The 19,926-nt window shown below is 36.1% G+C and overlaps 1 protein-coding gene across 1 annotated transcript; it reads right to left on the reverse strand.

Annotated features, from left to right (window-relative positions):
* Positions 1–15,858: 15,858 nt before the first annotated feature.
* Positions 15,859–17,720, reverse strand: LOC111914477 (protein THYLAKOID FORMATION1, chloroplastic). Its single transcript, XM_023910216.3, has 5 exons — positions 17,326–17,720; positions 16,812–17,079; positions 16,481–16,697; positions 16,238–16,353; positions 15,859–16,146 (listed from the first exon to the last, which is right to left on the reverse strand). The coding sequence occupies exons 1-5, from the start codon at positions 17,534–17,536 to the stop codon at positions 16,053–16,055; spliced, it is 906 nt and encodes a 301-aa protein (XP_023765984.1). The 5' UTR covers positions 17,537–17,720; the 3' UTR covers positions 15,859–16,052.
* Between the last annotated feature and the right edge of the window lie 2,206 nt (positions 17,721–19,926).

A 19,926-nucleotide genomic window follows, 5' to 3' on the forward strand; every position in this document is an offset into this window, starting at 1 on the left:
AAGTAGTTCCATGTCATGTTCCAAAAGAGTCAATTTGCTTTTATTGCCAAGAGAAAGGGCATTGGAGACGAAGTTGCCCCATTTACCTAAGAGATCTAAGAGATGGGAGAGTCGAAACGTATGGCTCTAATATAAGTAAAATCCATTAACTAACTCTTTTAAGCTTCTATTCTAGATTCTTAATACATAATGTGATAAGATTGCAGTTGATTTTTTGTAGGATCGAAGAAAAGAAAGGAAGCTTAAGGGAAGAAGTGAGCAGAATCTAACCGTGAAGGAATGGATTTCGATCGCATTTCTCAAAGATTAGATTCTTGAGCTACTACTTAGAGTTAGAATTAGATTGCTAAGAAAGATGTATTAGCATAGTTTTTCAAAGAATTGCATTGTAAGGACAAATTTTTTCCGCAATAAAATAAATTTTGATTTTATATTATTTATTTATTGTTGCAATGGCGTATATGAAAAATTGATGTTTGAATGTTTCTATTATTAGCAATAATGGATTTGGTTCTTATTATGTTAATTATGGAAAGTCGAGAGTTTACCAAATAGGAAGAGTTTCTCATCGCCCAAGTTTCAATTAGACAGAAACTTGGAATCATGCAACTTGGTTGCATGATGAATGAGAAATTTCATATTTGGAAATTAGACGAATTCATTGACAAAGTTTCAAGTGAAGGACTAGGAGATCGAGCACACAAAGTTGCGTGTTAGTCAAGTCCACCATAAGAGTAACAATGATATTCGTCATGATTTACTAAAGGTTTAGTAAATATGATTATACTTACAAGATTAAGTGTAATTATGAATTGATTGAAAAAGTTTAAATCAATAGCAGAACGAATAAGAAGAATCAAGTAGGCAAAAAGATAAAAGTTTCTCCATTCTAAGAAGAAGGGAGAGTAGCTTTTATGCTTTATGATGGGTCTTAATGATTAAGAACCATATCTCAATTGATCCTCTAAGTGAGTCTTAGTACAATTGTATGTTTAAGAAGAGGAATCAAGAATTGAAGAAATGGTTAAATCAAGAAGTCAATCGTACATCGTTCCAATAACAAGTCTTAAAGTTAAGATTGTGATAATGAGTGACAAGAATTAGAAAGGTTTATAACATTCATCAAATGTGGAAAGCTGTGATGTCTTAGATAAGACAAAGACCAACTAGGACCCATTTATGAAGTGTTTTGATAAAAGCTACACTAACTCTTGAATATTTGTTTGTCAAGAAATGGTTGTTGACAAGAGATTCTTATATGTCAAGGAGTCAGTGGGAGTCTTATTGGTCTTGAAAGTTTTCAAGAACAAATCAAATAGACCTTATCGATCATCACTAGCACACGAGTTGAGGTTTACAACATATCGTGTTGACATTATTTTGTTTCTGTGCCGTTCCAATTGAGTTAATTCTGCATGTGAGTCCTATAAGTTCTCATTTGAATGCATAAAAGGCAAGGACCTTGATCAATGGAAAGTACATTGATAAGAAAAGGTGAGCTGCTTAACTACTTGGAAGACATGGTGGCAGCTGTGCTACCATAAAGGCAAGAACTCGAGATCAAGAAAGTTCGATCCATATGAGTTTGAATTTGTAGTAAACTTTGGTTTTGACAAATTCACATGGATAGGAACAAATACACCGTTTAAATCTAAGTGTCATAAGATTTCCTCCTTCATGAAAATGATTGTGAGGAAATGCTTTCACTAAGAAAGATTTTAAGATGATAGTGATTGTAAAATTGCATTCTCAAATTCGATTATGGTTACGGTATCCCTTTCCATAATTTGAATTGTGAGGTTTGGCAATTTTTTAGACACTCATATGAACTATCTAAGGCAAAGGTGTATAAATTCAAGAAGCCTTGATAAAAGATTATCAAAGCACTAAGTATTAGAAACATGAACTTAAGAAATTCAATAAGCATTGTTTTTCTGAAAGTTAAGCTGTTTCTGAATACATGTGGAAGCTAGTGGGAGCATAAGTGTTATGTTTATAATAATCATCATGATAGTGGGAGCATAAATGTTATGATTGAATGATTATTAAGGAAAGTAATGCAAGGTTAGCAATATTAATTATAGAAAACAAGAGTCATACTTTGCAAAGTTGTAAGGGTTGTAAAGTTGTTTTGCTATAATTAAGGGAGAGAATATTATGCTTAATTTCAAATCTAAAGGCTTAGGTTGAGAAATGTTAATAAATTTAGTCAAAGATACATAGTGTGTTCTTAAAATTTCGATTATGATTACGGCATTCCTCTTCACAATTTGAATTTTGAGAACATAGCAAATAAAACATTATGCGTCGTGTCCCATACGCTTCGGGTATAGGATCGATTTCAAATGCTTTAATATTTGACCATTCTAAAATTTTCCAAATGTCTAGCGCATTTAGAGGGAAAAGGGACTAGAATCGGTTTTGACTAAAAGAATTAAACAACTATCAAAGAACAATCCAAAGTTCGACGAGGATTGGTAACTTGTGAGTAGTTGGAAGCATGGTATTGAATGGACCATATCGACTTATTATGAATAGAAAAGATTCTATTAAGATTGAGTTGTCATATGGAAAATATGGAAATATTTCCATATTGGATGGACCATATCGACATTATTCTATTAAGAATGAGTTGTCATATGGAAAATATGGAAATGTGTCCATATTGGGAATTGAATATTAAAAAATCTATGTCTAGATTAGAAACTTTTATGCAAAAGGATGTTCAAAGGAATGTACTTTGAATGAGAGACATCATATCTATGGGATTGTCTTGTAACAATCTCCGATAGAGGACTTTGTAATATCAATGGCAATAGTCTTTGTGACTTTGGTGCAGTGACATTACGAAAGGATCATTGCATAAAATGTTAGAATCTAGAATGTTCTATAAGTAGCAAGAATTTGATATTCTTTCACTTATGAAAAAGGATTAGGAGTTGTGAAATGAGAATGATTGGAAATGTGTTCGATTTGATCTATTTCACAAGGTAAGAACCATAGGTAAACATTGTGTGCATGCTAGGAGCATGGGACAAGTATAATAATTCAAGTAAGAAGTTGATTACCCGAAACGACAAATAATGAGTAATCGGTATGGTGATAAATAAAAGGTGTTTTATTTATACTCAAAGGTTTGAGGCCATATGGGATTAGTATTATTCTTGTGTTTCACATTTGCATGTTTTGACTTCCAGAATAATTGAATTTGTTAAGAATAATCGAATTATTCGAACGGGCCACAGTCGTTCATATGTTGGAAGTAGATATGAATGAAGATTGTCGTGAATTGGTGTGTGGATTGTCTGAAAGAGTATTAGACATAAGCAAATGTTTGCTGCAACGTTCATGAGTGCTTATGAATATGATTTGATCATTGGATTAAACCCACGCTCACTTGGATCACTCCATGGATTTTGTCACGAGTGATTGGTGAGACGATAACATCTTATATTCTTGAAACTGAGATGTGTGAGTTGTATCTTGTGAATCGGTTGCACATTAATAATATGTAAACGCACTAGTAACTTGGTGTTATAAAACATATTGTTGTGTGTGATTCGGTGAGTAAGTGCAAGAGAGCATTGAATCAAAGTTTATCCATTCCTTTTATCCAAGGTAGGATAAAAGCGATATCTTTGGGCCCCTCGATGGTTTAGTGATGACAAACGTAAATGCTCGGCCGGGCTAGGGCTGATTTGATTTGTTCAATTAGTCAGTCGTCATAAATCGGGAATCGAGATATAGTACAAAGAGAATGATTTTAAATCATGTCTCATACGATATCTAGAATGGAGGAATATATGATCCCTTATCTAAGGACACGCGTATCTAATAAGATCAGAGTTGACAACGGCTTTGGAAAGCTACGATTGCAGATCAGGATCTGAAGTCATACGCATAATAGTTATTAGACTTATCCAAGTGGGAGACTGTTGGATTAGTGTCTAAGTTCACAACTATTTTGGTATGTACTTGACCCGATGGTGCATGGTCCTTTTGGGTTGCCTTCACCAAAGCAACTTGATAGGATGAATTATGGAGAGAAATGATTAAATATGATTTATTAATATATTATGGGAATAATATATTAAAGGAGAAATCATATTGTTTAATTAATATTAGTCAAGAATTAATTAGTAATTAGTTTTGTGACTAAAAGAGATTAATTAAACTTAAGGGACTGGAATTGTAATTATAAGATAATTGCAATTTGGGCCATGGATTGCCTTGTATTAAGGGGTGGCTGAATTCTATGGGGAAGCCCATAAGGAAATCGTCCAAGGCCTTAATTAAAGGAGTCTATGGGTTGCTTAGGGCTTAAGCATCCAAATTAGGGTTTCCTTGTTAGATAACCCTAATAGCCTCCTATATATAACCCTTATGACCCAAAAACGTGGCTAAGACTTCTCTAGGGTTTGTAGTCGTTTTTGGGCAGCCTCCATCCTCTCTCCTCTTCATCCTCTTGCTTATGGCGTTTGTGAACCATTAGAGGAGTGACAATTGTGACTCTAAGCTTTCTAAAGTCAATACAAGGAGATTTGGGGTTGTTATTGCTACATAACAATCAAGGTAACATCTTAAACCTATTCTCATGTTAATATGATTACTTGAATGCTAGAATTAGGGTTTATAGTCTTGGATAACTTGCATGTACAATAGAGAAACCTAGATCCAAGCATTAGGGTTTGTATGAGTACATAGGATGTCTTATGACCAAAAACCCATCAGCTGGCCCTTTATCGGATTGAGATCCGTGTATTTGCTGTTACGTTACTGCTTTGATATGTTTGCATCCTGGTAGCTAGGATGGTATATGTTAGAGACCGGGTTAAGGTCGGTATCCTGATACGTAGGGTGATGTTATGCTAGTGACCGGCTAGGTCGGTATCCTGGTTTGGATGATGATATGCTATGTGATCTGTTTGATCGGCTTGTTGACTGTGAATTGTTATATGATTGTATGTTTATGTGCACATGGTTGTATGGACTGGAGATGGGTTGAGGCGGGTCCTGCTTTGTGCTGTAGGCCAAGATACCCAGGGGGACCGGGTGTCCCGAAGGCCCAACGAGCGGTCCGGATAGGCTGTAGGCCCCAAGAGGGTGGACCAGACGTGCCAAGGCTCGGAGAGTGGACCAGACCGACTGAATGCCCGGTGCGGGCGGACCAGTCATACTGTAGACTCAGAGAGTGGACCAGGTGGATTGAAGGCCCGGTGCGGCCGTACCAATCACACTGTAGACTCGATGTATATGGCTAGACTCGGAGGGTGGACCAGGTGGACTGTTGGCCGGTACGGCGGACCAGTCTCACAGTAGACCCGAAGTGCATGGCTGTTCTGTGATCGGATATGTTATGGCATGTTATGCGCGTATGGTATATGTGGTTGGTATTTTGGGGATATCTCACTAAGCTTTCGGGCTTACAGTTGTGGTTTAATGTTTTTCAGGTTCTTCAGGAGACCGTGGCAAGGCAAAGGCGTGATCGTACCGCTCTTCATGTTTATGTTGTGATGTGATTCTGGGAATATTCTAAATAAGTTGTATTGGAAACCTTTTTGTAATAAATTAATGAAATCGGGTTGTTTTTGAAAAATTTAAATTGGTTGAAATTTTCGGTTGTTACAAACTTGGATTTTTCTATAGAGTGAAAGTGATTATGAATGAAATTCTAGAGAGAGAAAGTGATTTCATTATGAATTCTAGAGAGAGAAATTGAAAATCACATGAATTCTAGAAAGGGAAAATCGAATTTGAATGAAGATCAAAGAATAGTTCAATTTCTAGAATAAAAAACACTCTCAAAGATGAACAACTTACAACAATTTGAGATTCACCAAATCATGTTGTCACCATAGATCAATTTCTTGAAAAATTCAAGTACACTTCAAGAACACCCGCTCAGCTACCAATTATAGTGTGCATTATGAGCTCTGATAACAACTGTCGTGACCAAAATATGATGACATGTGCGGAATAGTAAAGATCAAAGTGAATCAATCAATCATGAAGAACACAAAGAGTAAATAAAATCGTTTAAGCTCCATAAGAATAGAAAGAGTTTACAAAGTGGATCTTGTAATAGTTTCTCTTTCTAAACTAAATCTTACATCAAATGGGTTCCATAATGGTTCTTACAATAATGGGAGTCATTTACTGTAACGCCCGTAGATCAGGGCTAGTCAATTTAGAGACGATAAGCGTCAAAAATGACTTTTTGATAGAAGATTATTTAGAATTAATAATCTTAACTAAGTTTTAGTATATGTTACAAGGATTTCGTACATATAAAGAACGCCGAAATCCGAGTTATAACGAACAAGTTATGACCTGTCGAAGTTTCGCGACAGAACCGGCACGACACAGCGCGACGTAAAAAGTGAATTTACGTTAGAGCGATATTTAGCCTTAGCAACCTAAATGAAAGTCGTAGAATACGTTAAACCGTGAGCGTGCATAAAAAGAACGTCCAAATCTGACTTCGTATGAGGAAGTTATGATTTTTCTAATTTTCGACTTAGCAGTATGCAGCCCGAATACTCGATTTGATACCGAGCGGTTTTTAGCCGAAACAATCTAAACGAGAATCGAAGAACTCGTTAATTGTAGTGAAACGATAAAAATATAGGCGAAAACGGACGTCGGAAGAAGAAGTTATGAATTTATAACGGAGTTTTCCTGTCCCGGCCTATTAAAAATAAATAATAAAAATAAATTCAAAATTAGCCGACGGATTCTAAACGAAAGTTGTAGAGCGTAGTCTCACCTACGCGGGGATATAAAAAACGTCGAAAACGGAGTTCGTGTGAGGAAGATATGAATTTTTGAAGTTTATTAAATATTTTCGATATTAAATTGAAATATAAAATTTCGATATTATCCAAGTGGGAAGTCACCGGGCTTATCCAGGTTACGCCCAGCGTAACTTAAGATTACGCCCAACGTAAATCGTGAATCCAGACCCTATAAAAGGGAGTCGAGTGCAGCCGATTCATTTGCTCATTTCTCTTCTTTCTCTCGCGTTTTTGCATCGTTTTTCGTGCAAAAAATATCCCGAAGCCCCGGTATCATTCCCGAGCCCCGAAGCAAGTCCCGAGGCCCCGAAGATCCCGAGAAGTGAAATTCCCGAGCCAAAGCTCTGCCCGTGAGGAGCCCGGTTTTTGTGAAGATCTTCCAGATCTACCGAAGAATACTACTTTTACAAGCCGTAGTGCTGTCCGATCATTTTCTGATCAAGTGAGTGTATAGTTACTTTCCTCTAACACATAAATATAAAGTATTAGCTATGAAATACGTGCTATGTGTTATATATTATTTTTTTATTTGATATGGGCTTGGAATTGATGTTTTTATACGGGTGTTAAATGATTTAAATTGTGCTTGTATTTATATCTACAAAAATGTTGGGTAGAACATGGGTAGATGGAATAGTTGGTGACGATGTGACTTCGTGCCTATTAAGTAAAGCCTTGGCGATGATGCGACTTCGTGCCTATTGAGTAAGCTTTGGTGACGATGCGACTTCGTGCCTATTTGATAAACCTTGGTGACGATATGACTTCGTGCCTGTTGTGTAAACCTTGGTGACTATGAGACGCAGTGCCTATTGTATGAACCATGGTGACTATGTGACGTAGTGCCTGTTGTATAAACCGTGGTAGCAAATGGACTTTGTGCCAATTCCTTAGGTAAATCCTTAGGAATGAATGAATGTAGGATAGTGGATTCTTAGGTTAAACCCTTGAGAAAATAAAGGAGATATGGGGATGGGTATTTGGGTTGATTGTTTGATAATTGAATATAATAAATGTATTATTGTGGGTTGAAAACCTTATATGCTCACTAGGCTTCCAAGCCTGACCCACTCAGTTTTCTTTGCATTACAGGTAATGGCACAAGGGTATAAGTTGGTAGACTTGACGAGAGATTTTGGATTATAGATCAGTAGTTATAAATAACTGTTGTAAGGTTTATTTTATATTGTTTATACTTTTGGTCTGTATCGAACATGACATCCCGAGGTTTTATTATTTAATGAAAATACATTCTCTTTGCGAAATGTTTTGATAAATGGTTATCATATTTTTGTTTTTGGGAACAAATTCCGCAACAGTTTTCTTTAAACGATTACTCTGATTTTAAAAATAAAGCATAAACAAATCGGTCTTTTCTGGCCGTGAAATTTGGGGATGTCACAGTTGGTATCAGAGCATTAGTTTAAGCAAACTAGGAATTTGTAGGATTTCTAGACTTAAACTTAGAATGCTAAGCGATGATTATGAGATAAGTGTCTACCATATTTTAGACACGAGCACTAGTATATTTTAGGAAAAATTGCCTAAAATGCTTTTATGTGCTAAATGTTATATGTTTGTCATGTATGATATTATTTGTTCGGATCTATGGTCTGTTGCCGACCGGATCTGGAAACCTTATGTGTTTAGGATTCGAAGCGTGCGTCTACGATATTAGAACTAGCATGTAAACGTTTCGGAGTGATAAGGATGATTTGAATATCTACCGTGAATAAGGATCTGATTTCACCTTATTCGGTGTATAGATCAAAAATGGTGAGAACGAGGAGTGGAGTTGGAAATGCTGATGAAAACAGAAATCAAATACCAGTGATTGAACAAATACATGTTGTAGCAGCAGCGCCTGAACCAATGACAATGGCCGGAGTTCAAGTGATGATCCAAGCAATATTGGATCATCAGATGGAAGAAACCAGACGTCTGATTAGGCAGAATCGCGAAGAATTGTCAATTCAAGTTGAAGAGCCCGAAGTAAATGGAGGGCAGTCTGAAGGAGGAAACTAAAGTGGGACCGTTGGTCAAGCCAACCCACCAATAGTTCGCCAAAACAAACAGGATGGAGGAAATGACGGACGTGGATGCAAGTACAAGGATTTCATGGCATCCAAACCACTGTGTCTTTCTGGGAGCCCGACACCGATGCAAGTCATGGACTGGATCTCCGAGATGGAGACAATGTTCGAAAGTTGCGAGTGTAGCAATAGACAGAAGACCGCTCTTCCAATTCCTCTATTAAAATCTAGAGTACTGAGCTGGTGGAAGTTACTGGCTGGTTCGATGCCCAAGAGGGAAGGTAGCAAGATGTCTTGGGAAGAGTTCGTGGTGCAAATGAAAATGCAATACTGCTCTGAGCAGGATCTTCTGAAAATCAACAATGAATTCCAGAATTTGAAAAAGGGAAAATTGAGCGTCACTGAGTACGCTACAAGCTTTATGGAGAAGATGAAGCTTATTCCATACCTAATTCCAACGGAACTTTCCAAGGTCAACAAGTTTGCCAATGGATTACCAGCGGACTTTGGTCCGATAGTCAAACAAGCAACCACTCTGAAAGCCGCCATCTGGGCAGCCAAAAATGTTGAGACCCAAATAAAAGAAAAGGATATGGAGAGAGCTAAAGTTGGAGAGAAAAGGAAACATGAAGGATCTTCAATGATCAACAAAGAAACAAAATTCTCGAAATCTGGAGGAAGAGATGAAGCTAAGTGGTGTGAGAAATGTAAAAAGAAACACTTCGGGAAGTGTAACGAGGAGACGACCTGCTACAAATGTGGGAAGACAGGGCATTTCGCCAACAAATGCGCAGCTAACAAAAAGGTGTGCTATGGATGTAACGAAGAAGGGCATGTTTCTAGAGACTGCCCAAAGAAAAATGCACCGCCACAGCCAAGGGCATTCCACATGTTCCTCGACGAAGCAAAAAACAATGGGGGGATTAAAAGATGAAGACTTCATATTAATATATAAAGTCCATATCAGGAAGCATAGCCTGCTAGAGGCATAGTATAGGGTGAACTTGAACTTTTGTGTAATAGTTTCAAGAATTAATATAAACCTTGGTTTTGTTATCTGATGTGTTGAATGATTATATGATTTATGTATGGTGACTTGGTTAACTGCGAGACAATACTTGGGACGAGTATGAGTAGGTGTGAATGGTAGTAGAGATCTATACTACCGGAAGCATAGGACTCACGCTTGGATCATGGGAAGTCGCAAGGTTACCAAGAAGCTAGTAATTGATTCTGTTTTATTCAAGTATGTCATTACCATTGTTTCGGTAATGACTAGTAAGATGGTTGTTATTCCGACCCTAGTGGTCATATCAATTGAGTCCGACTATGATGAGAGGTCATTGGGACACGACCCATCGGTTAGTTACAATAGATAAATGAATGTATTTATCCTAAGAAGAAGAAGGAGTCCACAATAAGGATTTATTTTGTAACTTGAAGGTTACGATTGAAAGTCCAACATAGTATGAAAAGCAGATGAAAGATTGAGCATCACGGTTATTAATAAGGATGGAAATTTAACGTAAGGACAGTTTCGTTGATGATTCCGGGACGTAATCATCCTAAGTGGGAGATAATTGTAACGCCCGTAGATTAGGGCTAGTCAATTTAGAGACGATAAGCATCAAAAATGACTTTTTGATAGAAGATTATTTAGAATGAATAATCTTAACTAAGTTGTAGTATATATTACAAGGATTCCGTACATATAAAGAACGCCGAAATCCGAGTTATAACGAACAAGTTATGACCTGTCGAAGTTTCGCGACAGAACCGGCACGACACAACGCGACGTAAAAAGTGAATTTACGTTAGAGCGATATTTAGCCTTAGCAATCTAAATGAAAGTCGTAGAATACGTTAAACCGTGAGCGTGCATAAAAAGAACGTCCAAATCTGACTTCGTATGAGGAAGTTATGATTTTTCTAATTTTCGACTTAGCAGTATGCAGCCCGAATACTCGATTTGATACCGAGCGGTTTTTAGCCAAAACAATCTAAACGAGAATCAAAGATCTCGTTAATTGTAGTGAAACGATAAAAAAATAGGGGAAAACGGACGTCGGATGAAGAAGTTATGAATTTATAACGGAGTTTTCCTATCCCGGACTATTAAAAATAAATAATAAAAATAAAGTCAAAATTAGCCGACGGATTCTAAACGAAAGTTGTAGAGCATAGTCTCACCTACGCAGGGATATAAAGAACGTCGAAAACGGAGTTCGTGTGAGAAAGATATGAATTTTTGAATTTTATTAAATATTTTCAATATTAAATTTAAATATAAAATTTCGATATTATCCAAGGGGGGAGTCACCGGGCTTATCCAGGTTACGCCCAACGTAAATCGTGAATCCAGACCCTATAAAGGGAGTTGAGTGCAGCCAATTCATTTGCTCATTTCTCTTCTTTCTCTCGTGTTTTTGCATCGTTTTTCGTGCAAGAAATATCCTGAAGCCCCGGTGTCATTCCCGAGCCCCGAAGCAAGTCTCGAGGCCCCGAAGATCCCGAGAAGTGAAATTCTCAAGCCGAAGCTCTGCCCGCGAGGAGCCTTTTTTTGTGAAGATCTTCCAGATCTACCGAAGAATACTACTTTTACAAGCCGTAGTGCTGTCCGATCATCTTCTGATCAAGTGAGTGTATAGTTACTTTCCTCTAACACATAAATATAAAGTATTAGCTATGAAATACGTGCTATGTGTTATATATTATTTGTTTATTTGATATGGTCTTGGAATTGATGTTTTTATACGGGTGTTAAATGATTTAAATTGTGCTTGTATTTATATCTACAAAAATGTTGGGTAGAACATGGGTAGATGGAATAGTTGGTGACGATGTGACTTCGTGCCTATTAAGTAAAGCCTTGGCGACGATGCGACTTCGTGCCTATTGAGTAAGCTTTGGTGACGATGCGACTTCGTGCCTATTTGATAAACCTTGGTGACGATATGACTTCGTGTCTGTTGTGTAAACCTTGGTGACTATGAGACGCAGTGCCTATTGTATGAACCATGGTGACTATGTGACGTAGTGCCTGTTGTATAAACCATGGTAGCAAATGGACTTTGTGCCAATTCCTTAGGTAAATCCTTAGGAATGAATGAATGTAGGATAGTGGATTCTTAGGTTAAACCCTTGAGAAAATAAAGGAGATATGGGGATGGGTATTTGGGTTGATTGTTTGATAATTGAATATAATAAATGTATTATTGTGGGTTGAAAACCTTATATGCTCACTAGGCTTCCAAGCCTGACCCACTCAATTTTCTTTGCATTACAGGTAATGGCACAAGGGTATAAGTTGGTAGACTTGACGAGAGATTTTGGATTATAGATCAGTAGTTATAAATAACTGTTGTAAGGTTTATTTTATATTGTTTATACTTTTGGTCTGTATCGAACATGCATCCCGAGGTTTTATTATTTAATGAAAATACATTCTCTTTGCGAAATGTTTTGATAAATGGTTATCATATTTTTGTTTTTGGGAACAAATTCCGCAACAGTTTTCTTTAAACGATTACTCTGATTTTAAAAATAAAGCATAAACAAATCGGTCTTTTCTGGCCGTGAAATTTGGGGATGTCACATTTACTTCCTATTTATAGGAAAGACTCAACCCATTACACATCACAAGTGGGTAAGCCACATCCAATGAGAACTTTACAACAAGCTCATACAGTAGGCATATAAAGGCATCTCTCCTAGCAATCTATCATGCAAATCCTGAGTAGATCCTTAGCCCTAATCTACATGCGATTCACAGATTCTCAATTCAAAGCATAACACAAAACATGTATGGGTATTTTGGGAAAAATTACTTGAGCTCGGTCGATTACATGCACCGCATCCCTTTCTTTTATTAGAAAACTCCTTTTTATAAAGCATTTATTTTTATGAATATCCGCCAAACCCCCAGTCTCAGTTCAGATATACCCGAGAGTATGTCCGAATCCTTCAAACCAAGGCTCTGATACCAACTTGTAATGTCCCAAAATTTAAAACCTGAACTTTTTGTTTTCATATTAATTTAAAGCATCAACCAAATGTGTTCATCAAAACAAAAGGAAAATCATAGTGTACTCATAATCATCCAAGACATATCAGAGTCAAATAAGTGAAAAATCATGGTGTGTACGATGTGATCATCCCGAGCTCTTCCCATTCGATCCGGAAGTACCTGAAACACAAACTGAAAACCGTAAGCACGAAGCTTAGTAAGTTCCCTAAAATACTGCATCCCATACATATATGCCAACTAAAGGAGGTGCAGGTTCTATTTCACCCCAAGTCTATTTCAACTCATATGCCAGCTCAAGGCTGTGTCGGGTCTATTTCACCCCTGGGTGTATTTCATCCCCGAGTCTATTTCAACTCATATATCAACACAAGGCTATACTGGATTTATTTCACCCCACATACATATAGAAAATAGGCACACATGCATACAACACATACAGTAGGACTCATAAAGACTACATGCACATCACATATCCTAGTGTCCTACAATATAATGAGCAAACTCACCTCAGTATGCTGTCAGTCAATAGATGAACGAGCTGTTGAACCAGAGAATCCCCACACTAACCATCCAAACACAACGCCAATTGATAATTGGGTCATAATCCATAACCGGGAATCTAATTCATTGGTGCAACACTAAGGGTAAAAGACCATTTTACCCTTTCCTCACTTGGCCCAATATACGAGGCCCAAACTCAATGGCACTAGTAGCTTAATAGTGGCCTAATTTCCTAAGGGTTACTTAAAGCCTAAAATGGGCCCAAATCCAAAATGCCCAAAGCTTCACAATGGGCCAAAGTCAGAAAGGGCAGTGGCCCAACAATGCCTAAAACCCTAATAGTCCAAATATGGCCCAAAACCACAAAGTCCAAGACCAGGCCTGGTATGTCGCACGTACCAGACGTACGCCCGACGTACTAGATCGCATGCCTGATCAGGAACTCGAACGCATACGTGCAGCGTACGCTTGAGTACGCGCAGACTCTATTAAGCACTTTTTCCTATAAGTACTTAATGCTTGCAACCAGACAACCAAACTTCATATCTAAGCCTTGTGGAACGTCTTAATTTATAAAGCTATCAACTTGGAGCCTTTACATGGCTTAAATGAACTCAAACCCTAGATTTAGCATTCTACTTCCCAAATGGACATAAACACATGCATGGTTGATCCACAACCATCAAGATGCTAACTTTATGGGCTAGGGACCTCAAAAACATCAAGATAAGCAAGTCCTAACTTCTAGAGTGGAAGAATTCCCACTAGATCCCATTCATAGGACCAAAATGACCAAAACTCCATAAAGACTAGATCTAAGCATACAATGACCAAGTTTCAAGCTTTATTGTCAATGAAGCTGGAAATGATGAGTGAAATCTGGATCTACAAGCTCTCCCTTTGATCAAAGCTCCTTCTTCAAAGCTCTTCTTCCTCAAAGCTCACCAACACACACTAAAACACACACAAAGAGGGTTAAATATTCTCTACAGGGGCTAGGGTTTCGAAATGAGGCTCAAAGGGTAATGGAGGCTGAGAAATGAGGGGATCATGTGTCATAATGTTGTTTAAATAGGGTCCAAACCCTAAAAACTAGGGTTTGTCCCTTGGGTGCGTACGCCAGTGTACGAGGAGTATGTCCAGCGTACTTACATTTCCGAAAATGGCAACAATGCCCCCTAGTTACCAAATTTGCAAACTATTTACACACCAAGGGTCAAAAATGAAAAGTAGCTTAAATCGAGTGTTACAAATGCATATCTTTGGTATCTTCAATTTATCTAAGATAATTGAATCACCCATACCATTGGGGTTTATCATTAGCACCAAGGTCGTATCAATGGGTGGGTTAGCATGGGCGATGGTCTACGGCCTCCAATTTCTATGACCCATATTTTTATGTATCTACTTATATTATTATAAAAAAAAGTGTTTGATATTAAGTCGGGCAACAACAAAAAAGGAAAAACGGGATTGGAGACAAGTTGTAGAAGACGAAGAATTCTAACCGATTCTTCAGGAATCTAAACAGTTAATCATTTTTTTTACTTTAAAAAGTTACTGTTAAGGGTCTCATTTTTTTTATTTTTCCTAGGGCCTCAAATAAGCTTGCATCGGCATCAAGTAACACACAAACTTTGTTAGATTTTAGGAAGTCTTTTTAGAAATTTCCTATATATTCGGGCTGCTTATTCCGATATATCAATCAAATTTCATTGTTATTAGACCATTGCAATTGATTTAGAGTATTCTTAAATCTTAACAACTATCTTTTCGATTTGGGTATTGCAGGATCGTGTAGACTTTAATTAGGAGTTTGGTTTAGAGGATTATGAGGCGTTTTGGAGACCCACTAGGAGTGATTCATAATATTCTTTCACCTTAGCAATTTTATTCAGTTTGGGTGTTTCGGAAAGCAGAAGGTTTAATAATTCGTTGTGTGTTCTTGTTAGGAATTAGTTTTAGGGGATTATGTGGAGTTTTTAAAAGCCATTAAGAGTAATTTGTTGATGATATTAAACCGTATTATTGATGCTTTAGATTTAATGCTTGTAATTGCTCATTTCGTTTCTCATATGGAATGAAAACTTCATCGTATCGATGGATCAAACGCCTTCTTCAAATATTGAATACAAATGGTTTGTTTTGATTTCATTTTATGTAAACCATGGATGCAAATGTCTTTGTACCAAAACACAATTTAACCAGACTTGCATACACAAATCATCTAACAAAACTAATTAATTTACATTCGGTTTGGCTTAATTTACATGATTTATAGAAAAGAAAAAGTTATTTAATATAAAAAAGAATACATATTGTTTTTCCCAACAAGACAAACTCATTATAACCCCAACAAGACAAACTTATTATACTCTATGTAACCTAAATAATATAAAAAGCTACATGAATATTGTTTGCTTTGATTGGATTCAATATTAGAACACCAAATTGAACCACATAATTTGGAATTTATAAAACTCAAAGGCGAAAGAAAGAGATGTGAATAAGAAGGTGAACAATCATTGCACGAATTCTCAAAAGTAGTTATACAAATCAACATACACATTGCATATTTTTTTGTTAGAATTTGTATAATGATTGCTTATATCATCTCTCACAATATAACAAGAAACATCAAATAACGGTATAACAAGGATCAAAAAGGGAAATATTATAGCTCGATTATTATATGCGCTACTTTCTGGTGTCGTAATTTTCTGCTAAGAAACTTTTAACCGCTTCATTAGCCTTTTGAGGTTCCGCTCTTTCTGCTTGCTTCTTCTTCTCCCTAAAAAAAATACAATAAAATGTCACAACATACAAAAAATACACATGAAACGAACAATTAAATTGTTTCAAAAAGTAAATTAATTAATTACCTCGCAACATATTCTTTTAGAAGCTCTTTCGCTTGAACAAGCTTTGAGAGGAGATTACGGTATACATCAAGATCCCTATCAACACTTCTTTTGTTGATATTAAGTGCTGCACAAAGCTGGTACCCAAACAGACATAAAATTAGTTTTTAACAGAATGACTTAATGAACAACATGGCTTAATGTATTAAGACACCAACCCTTTACCTATTACCTCGTTGTTTACTATCAAATTTTTATTATTACCTTTTCTAAAACAGTGGGGTCTGTTGCATTTGCTAATTCAAGAAGGCGAAATAAACCAACAGCAAAGAATCGACTGTAGCTGAAACTTCCATTACCCCCTGCTCTTTCTGCAATATCCTTCAACAAGTCCTCAATTTCTCCTGATTTTGATGAAAAATCAACCAATGAACTGGAGTTTTGGGCACGGGCCCACGTTTCCAATCTCTCTGCATCAGCCCTAATGGTAGAGAAAGAATTGTTCATATGAATGTTACGCTTTTATGTCAGATGAACATTGAATCAACACAAGAGAAAAAAGAAATAAAAGCTCGGTGGGAATTCAGTGACAAGCCTGTATTGTTGTGGGTCTTCGTTTAGGGCATTGATGTAGGATTGGAAGATGGCCTCCCGATCTTCGTCACTTGGGTATCCTTCCATGAGTTGATCGTAAACAGTAACAAAGCCTAAAGCGAATACTGGATCATATCTATAGGTCTTTTTGTATCGCATTAGATGTTGTTGTACAATTAGTTCTTGTAGCACACTGTTGTAGATGCTTGGAATTGGGCGTTTGTAAGCTTTGAGGAATTTTAATTTTGTCTCGGAAACTGGTGGTGCTTCTGAAGGGAAAACGAAAACCTATTGTCAGATTAATAGAGCTTATTTGTCAATCTTTTCTACAAATTGAAGGAAGTTTGTATCAATTTTCAGGTGAAATGTTACTCCATTATTAGAATATCAATGCATCAGTAACTCATCGACCAAACAACTAATTGCTAATATGTTAAATCAGATTATCTTCAATTTAAATATCCTACATTGCTAAGGCATAGAAAATTTGATAAATCATAAGCATTAGAACTTGCCTGATCCTGTAGACATGCAGTGAACTGCAAAGCGAGAACTCGATTTCGAAGGACGAACGCTTATGGAACGAAATGAGAAGGTTGTACGAACCCTAATCGAATCGAAATTTGAAAGAGAGGAGCGAGATGGAGATGGAGATGGGAGACAGATTTTTCTTTCGGATGATGATTGAGTGACTCCGTGGAAAGAAATTGAAGCAATAGCCGCCATTATTAAGAAAAATGCAGGATGGGATTACGAAATTTGAATGATGCCCAGATGAAATTAGGTCATAAATTGAAAAGGGAATCCATTCAAAACTAGAATTAGCAGAGAGAGAGTGGAGAGAAGTTGAAATTGGGGGAAATTGGAAAGGGCAAAGGGCTCAAGTGAGGTCGAAAATGTAAGGCTTATCTGTTATCTTCAGCAGGATGAGTTGTGAGTAATCTGACTTGTAGCCAGTAGCGATTAAACACGTTAGATTGGTTTGATGGTGACGTCACCTGTTTCTTGTTCTCACAAAAAGTCAAATTATTGACGAATCGACATACATTGGTACAATAGCGCCAATGACTCTCTTTTTACCGTGTACTCTATGCTTACTTCTTGGGTCAAGCAACACAACAAAATGCAAGTTTGTTTTCACTCCAAAGAATGGATAAACCAAACATCAAACTTAGATTTTATTTTTTTTCTTAACAAAACACAAAAATAAATATATCGTCGTAATTCCAATATTATAAAGCTAGAGAGAGTGGTAGCAGGTGCTAAAGTATTGTTACATTATATTTTTTATGGACACGTAAGTATAGTTTGATGATATGGAATATTGATGTGTTTAAAAAGTAAACATTTTTTTTAAATCAAATAAATGTTTATTTAAATATTTAATTAACATAAACTTTAGTAAGATACAAGTTTTAAGCTGAAGTTACAGCTATTTAAAGCTGAAACAATGAAATAGTCAAGTGGAGACCACCTGTGTTTCTTTCCATCTTCTCTTTTATCTCGTCAAGCATATGGTAAGGCAATCTTGATGACAAGCTTAGAGATTCATGGGGGACGATGTAGCAATTGCTTAGCGGGGGTGGTGGCTAGGCCTGGTGCCTCCCACTCCCTCAAGTCTAAAAGACCTAAATAATAATTAATAAAATTAAATAACCATTATCTTCACAACGACCTCTACAAAAATACGAAACAACATTGCTTTTGGCTATTTTTGTAGGGTTTTTAGTATTTTCCAGTGTTTTCTCGTGTCTTCTTGAGAAAACATCATCGTTTTTTATGAAAATATGGTGTTTTCTAAGCCTTTCTAAATAACATCATATTTTCCTACGAAAACATGATATTTTCTCTTTTCGTTTAACAACGGCTCTATCTATTTTTCTCGTATCCTAAGTAATCCAGTAAAAATGTCTATTCTTATAGAGCATGAGAGGCATATATAATTTGAGTCATATGTTATGATACGTCATGACTGTGTCCAATGAGATTCCCTTTAATACCAATCTACAGTCATTAGTTAATGCTTAAAAATACATCCAAAAACCACCACAATATTCTAGTTATGTGATTACCCATTAACTTCATAGAAATCGATCTACAAGTTCATGTTGGGTCATATTGGATCACTCGCTTACTCCATTAGCTTATTTTCTTTAACAATTGGATGATGTCATTTTTGGAAAGAAAAAAAAATGAAAGTTGGTTGCACATGAGAGACGATTCGTTCACCATATGACCGGTTGTTAAATAAACATGTTTGCATGATCATTTGTCATGTATCTAACTTCCTCAATGGAGGTTGTCGAGGGCAACAAAAAATAACTCAGATAATCTAACACATAAACTGTGTATAGTACTAATAACACATCAAATCCAAAGTGAATGAATCAATTTTTATCTATGCAATCCATTCATAAAAATTGACTTTAAAAAAAGAAAATGGTTTATTTGGTTAAGTTCTAAACTATTCATAAAAAGTAATTTGTAAAATAAGTAAAATTCAACATGAAATAAATCAATAATGGAGATATAATCAATATTGGAATACTATCACGAGACCAACTAGTTAACTTATCATCATGGTTTATGGTTCAATATTTATAATTCATTCCAACATAGTTATATTAATTGAATTCAAAATCTTAAATCGCGTAGATCCTCCATAAATAGAAGGAAAGTTAGAGAAGTTGTTAACAATCTTTAATCAAATTCATAAATCAAATAAGTATTTCTTTTCATGTAAATTAACTATAATTATGGTTTGAGAATCACCAATTAAATAAAAAATGCACTTATACTTTGGAGAATACAATCCTTTGATTTAAAATGAGATTATAAGCATCTACCTAAATCATTTGTTACTAGTTTGTTTTGATAATCCATCATGTTATTTAGAAAACAAATAACCATAAACATTCAAGTATTTAAACTCATTATTAAAAACACAAAGAACAATTAAGAAATTTAAACAAATATTTCATTCATAGATGTGAAATAAAAACTCAGAATCCATTGAAAATATAGCTTGTTGTGCATGGGCATTTTACCCGGTGTTGATAAAGGAGAAGTTAGTCACAATATGATCATAAAATAAAAAAAAATAAAAAAAAAAAAAA

Source organism: Lactuca sativa, chromosome 3, assembly GCF_002870075.4.
Source record: "Lactuca sativa cultivar Salinas chromosome 3, Lsat_Salinas_v11, whole genome shotgun sequence".
Taxonomy (NCBI): domain Eukaryota; kingdom Viridiplantae; phylum Streptophyta; class Magnoliopsida; order Asterales; family Asteraceae; genus Lactuca; species Lactuca sativa.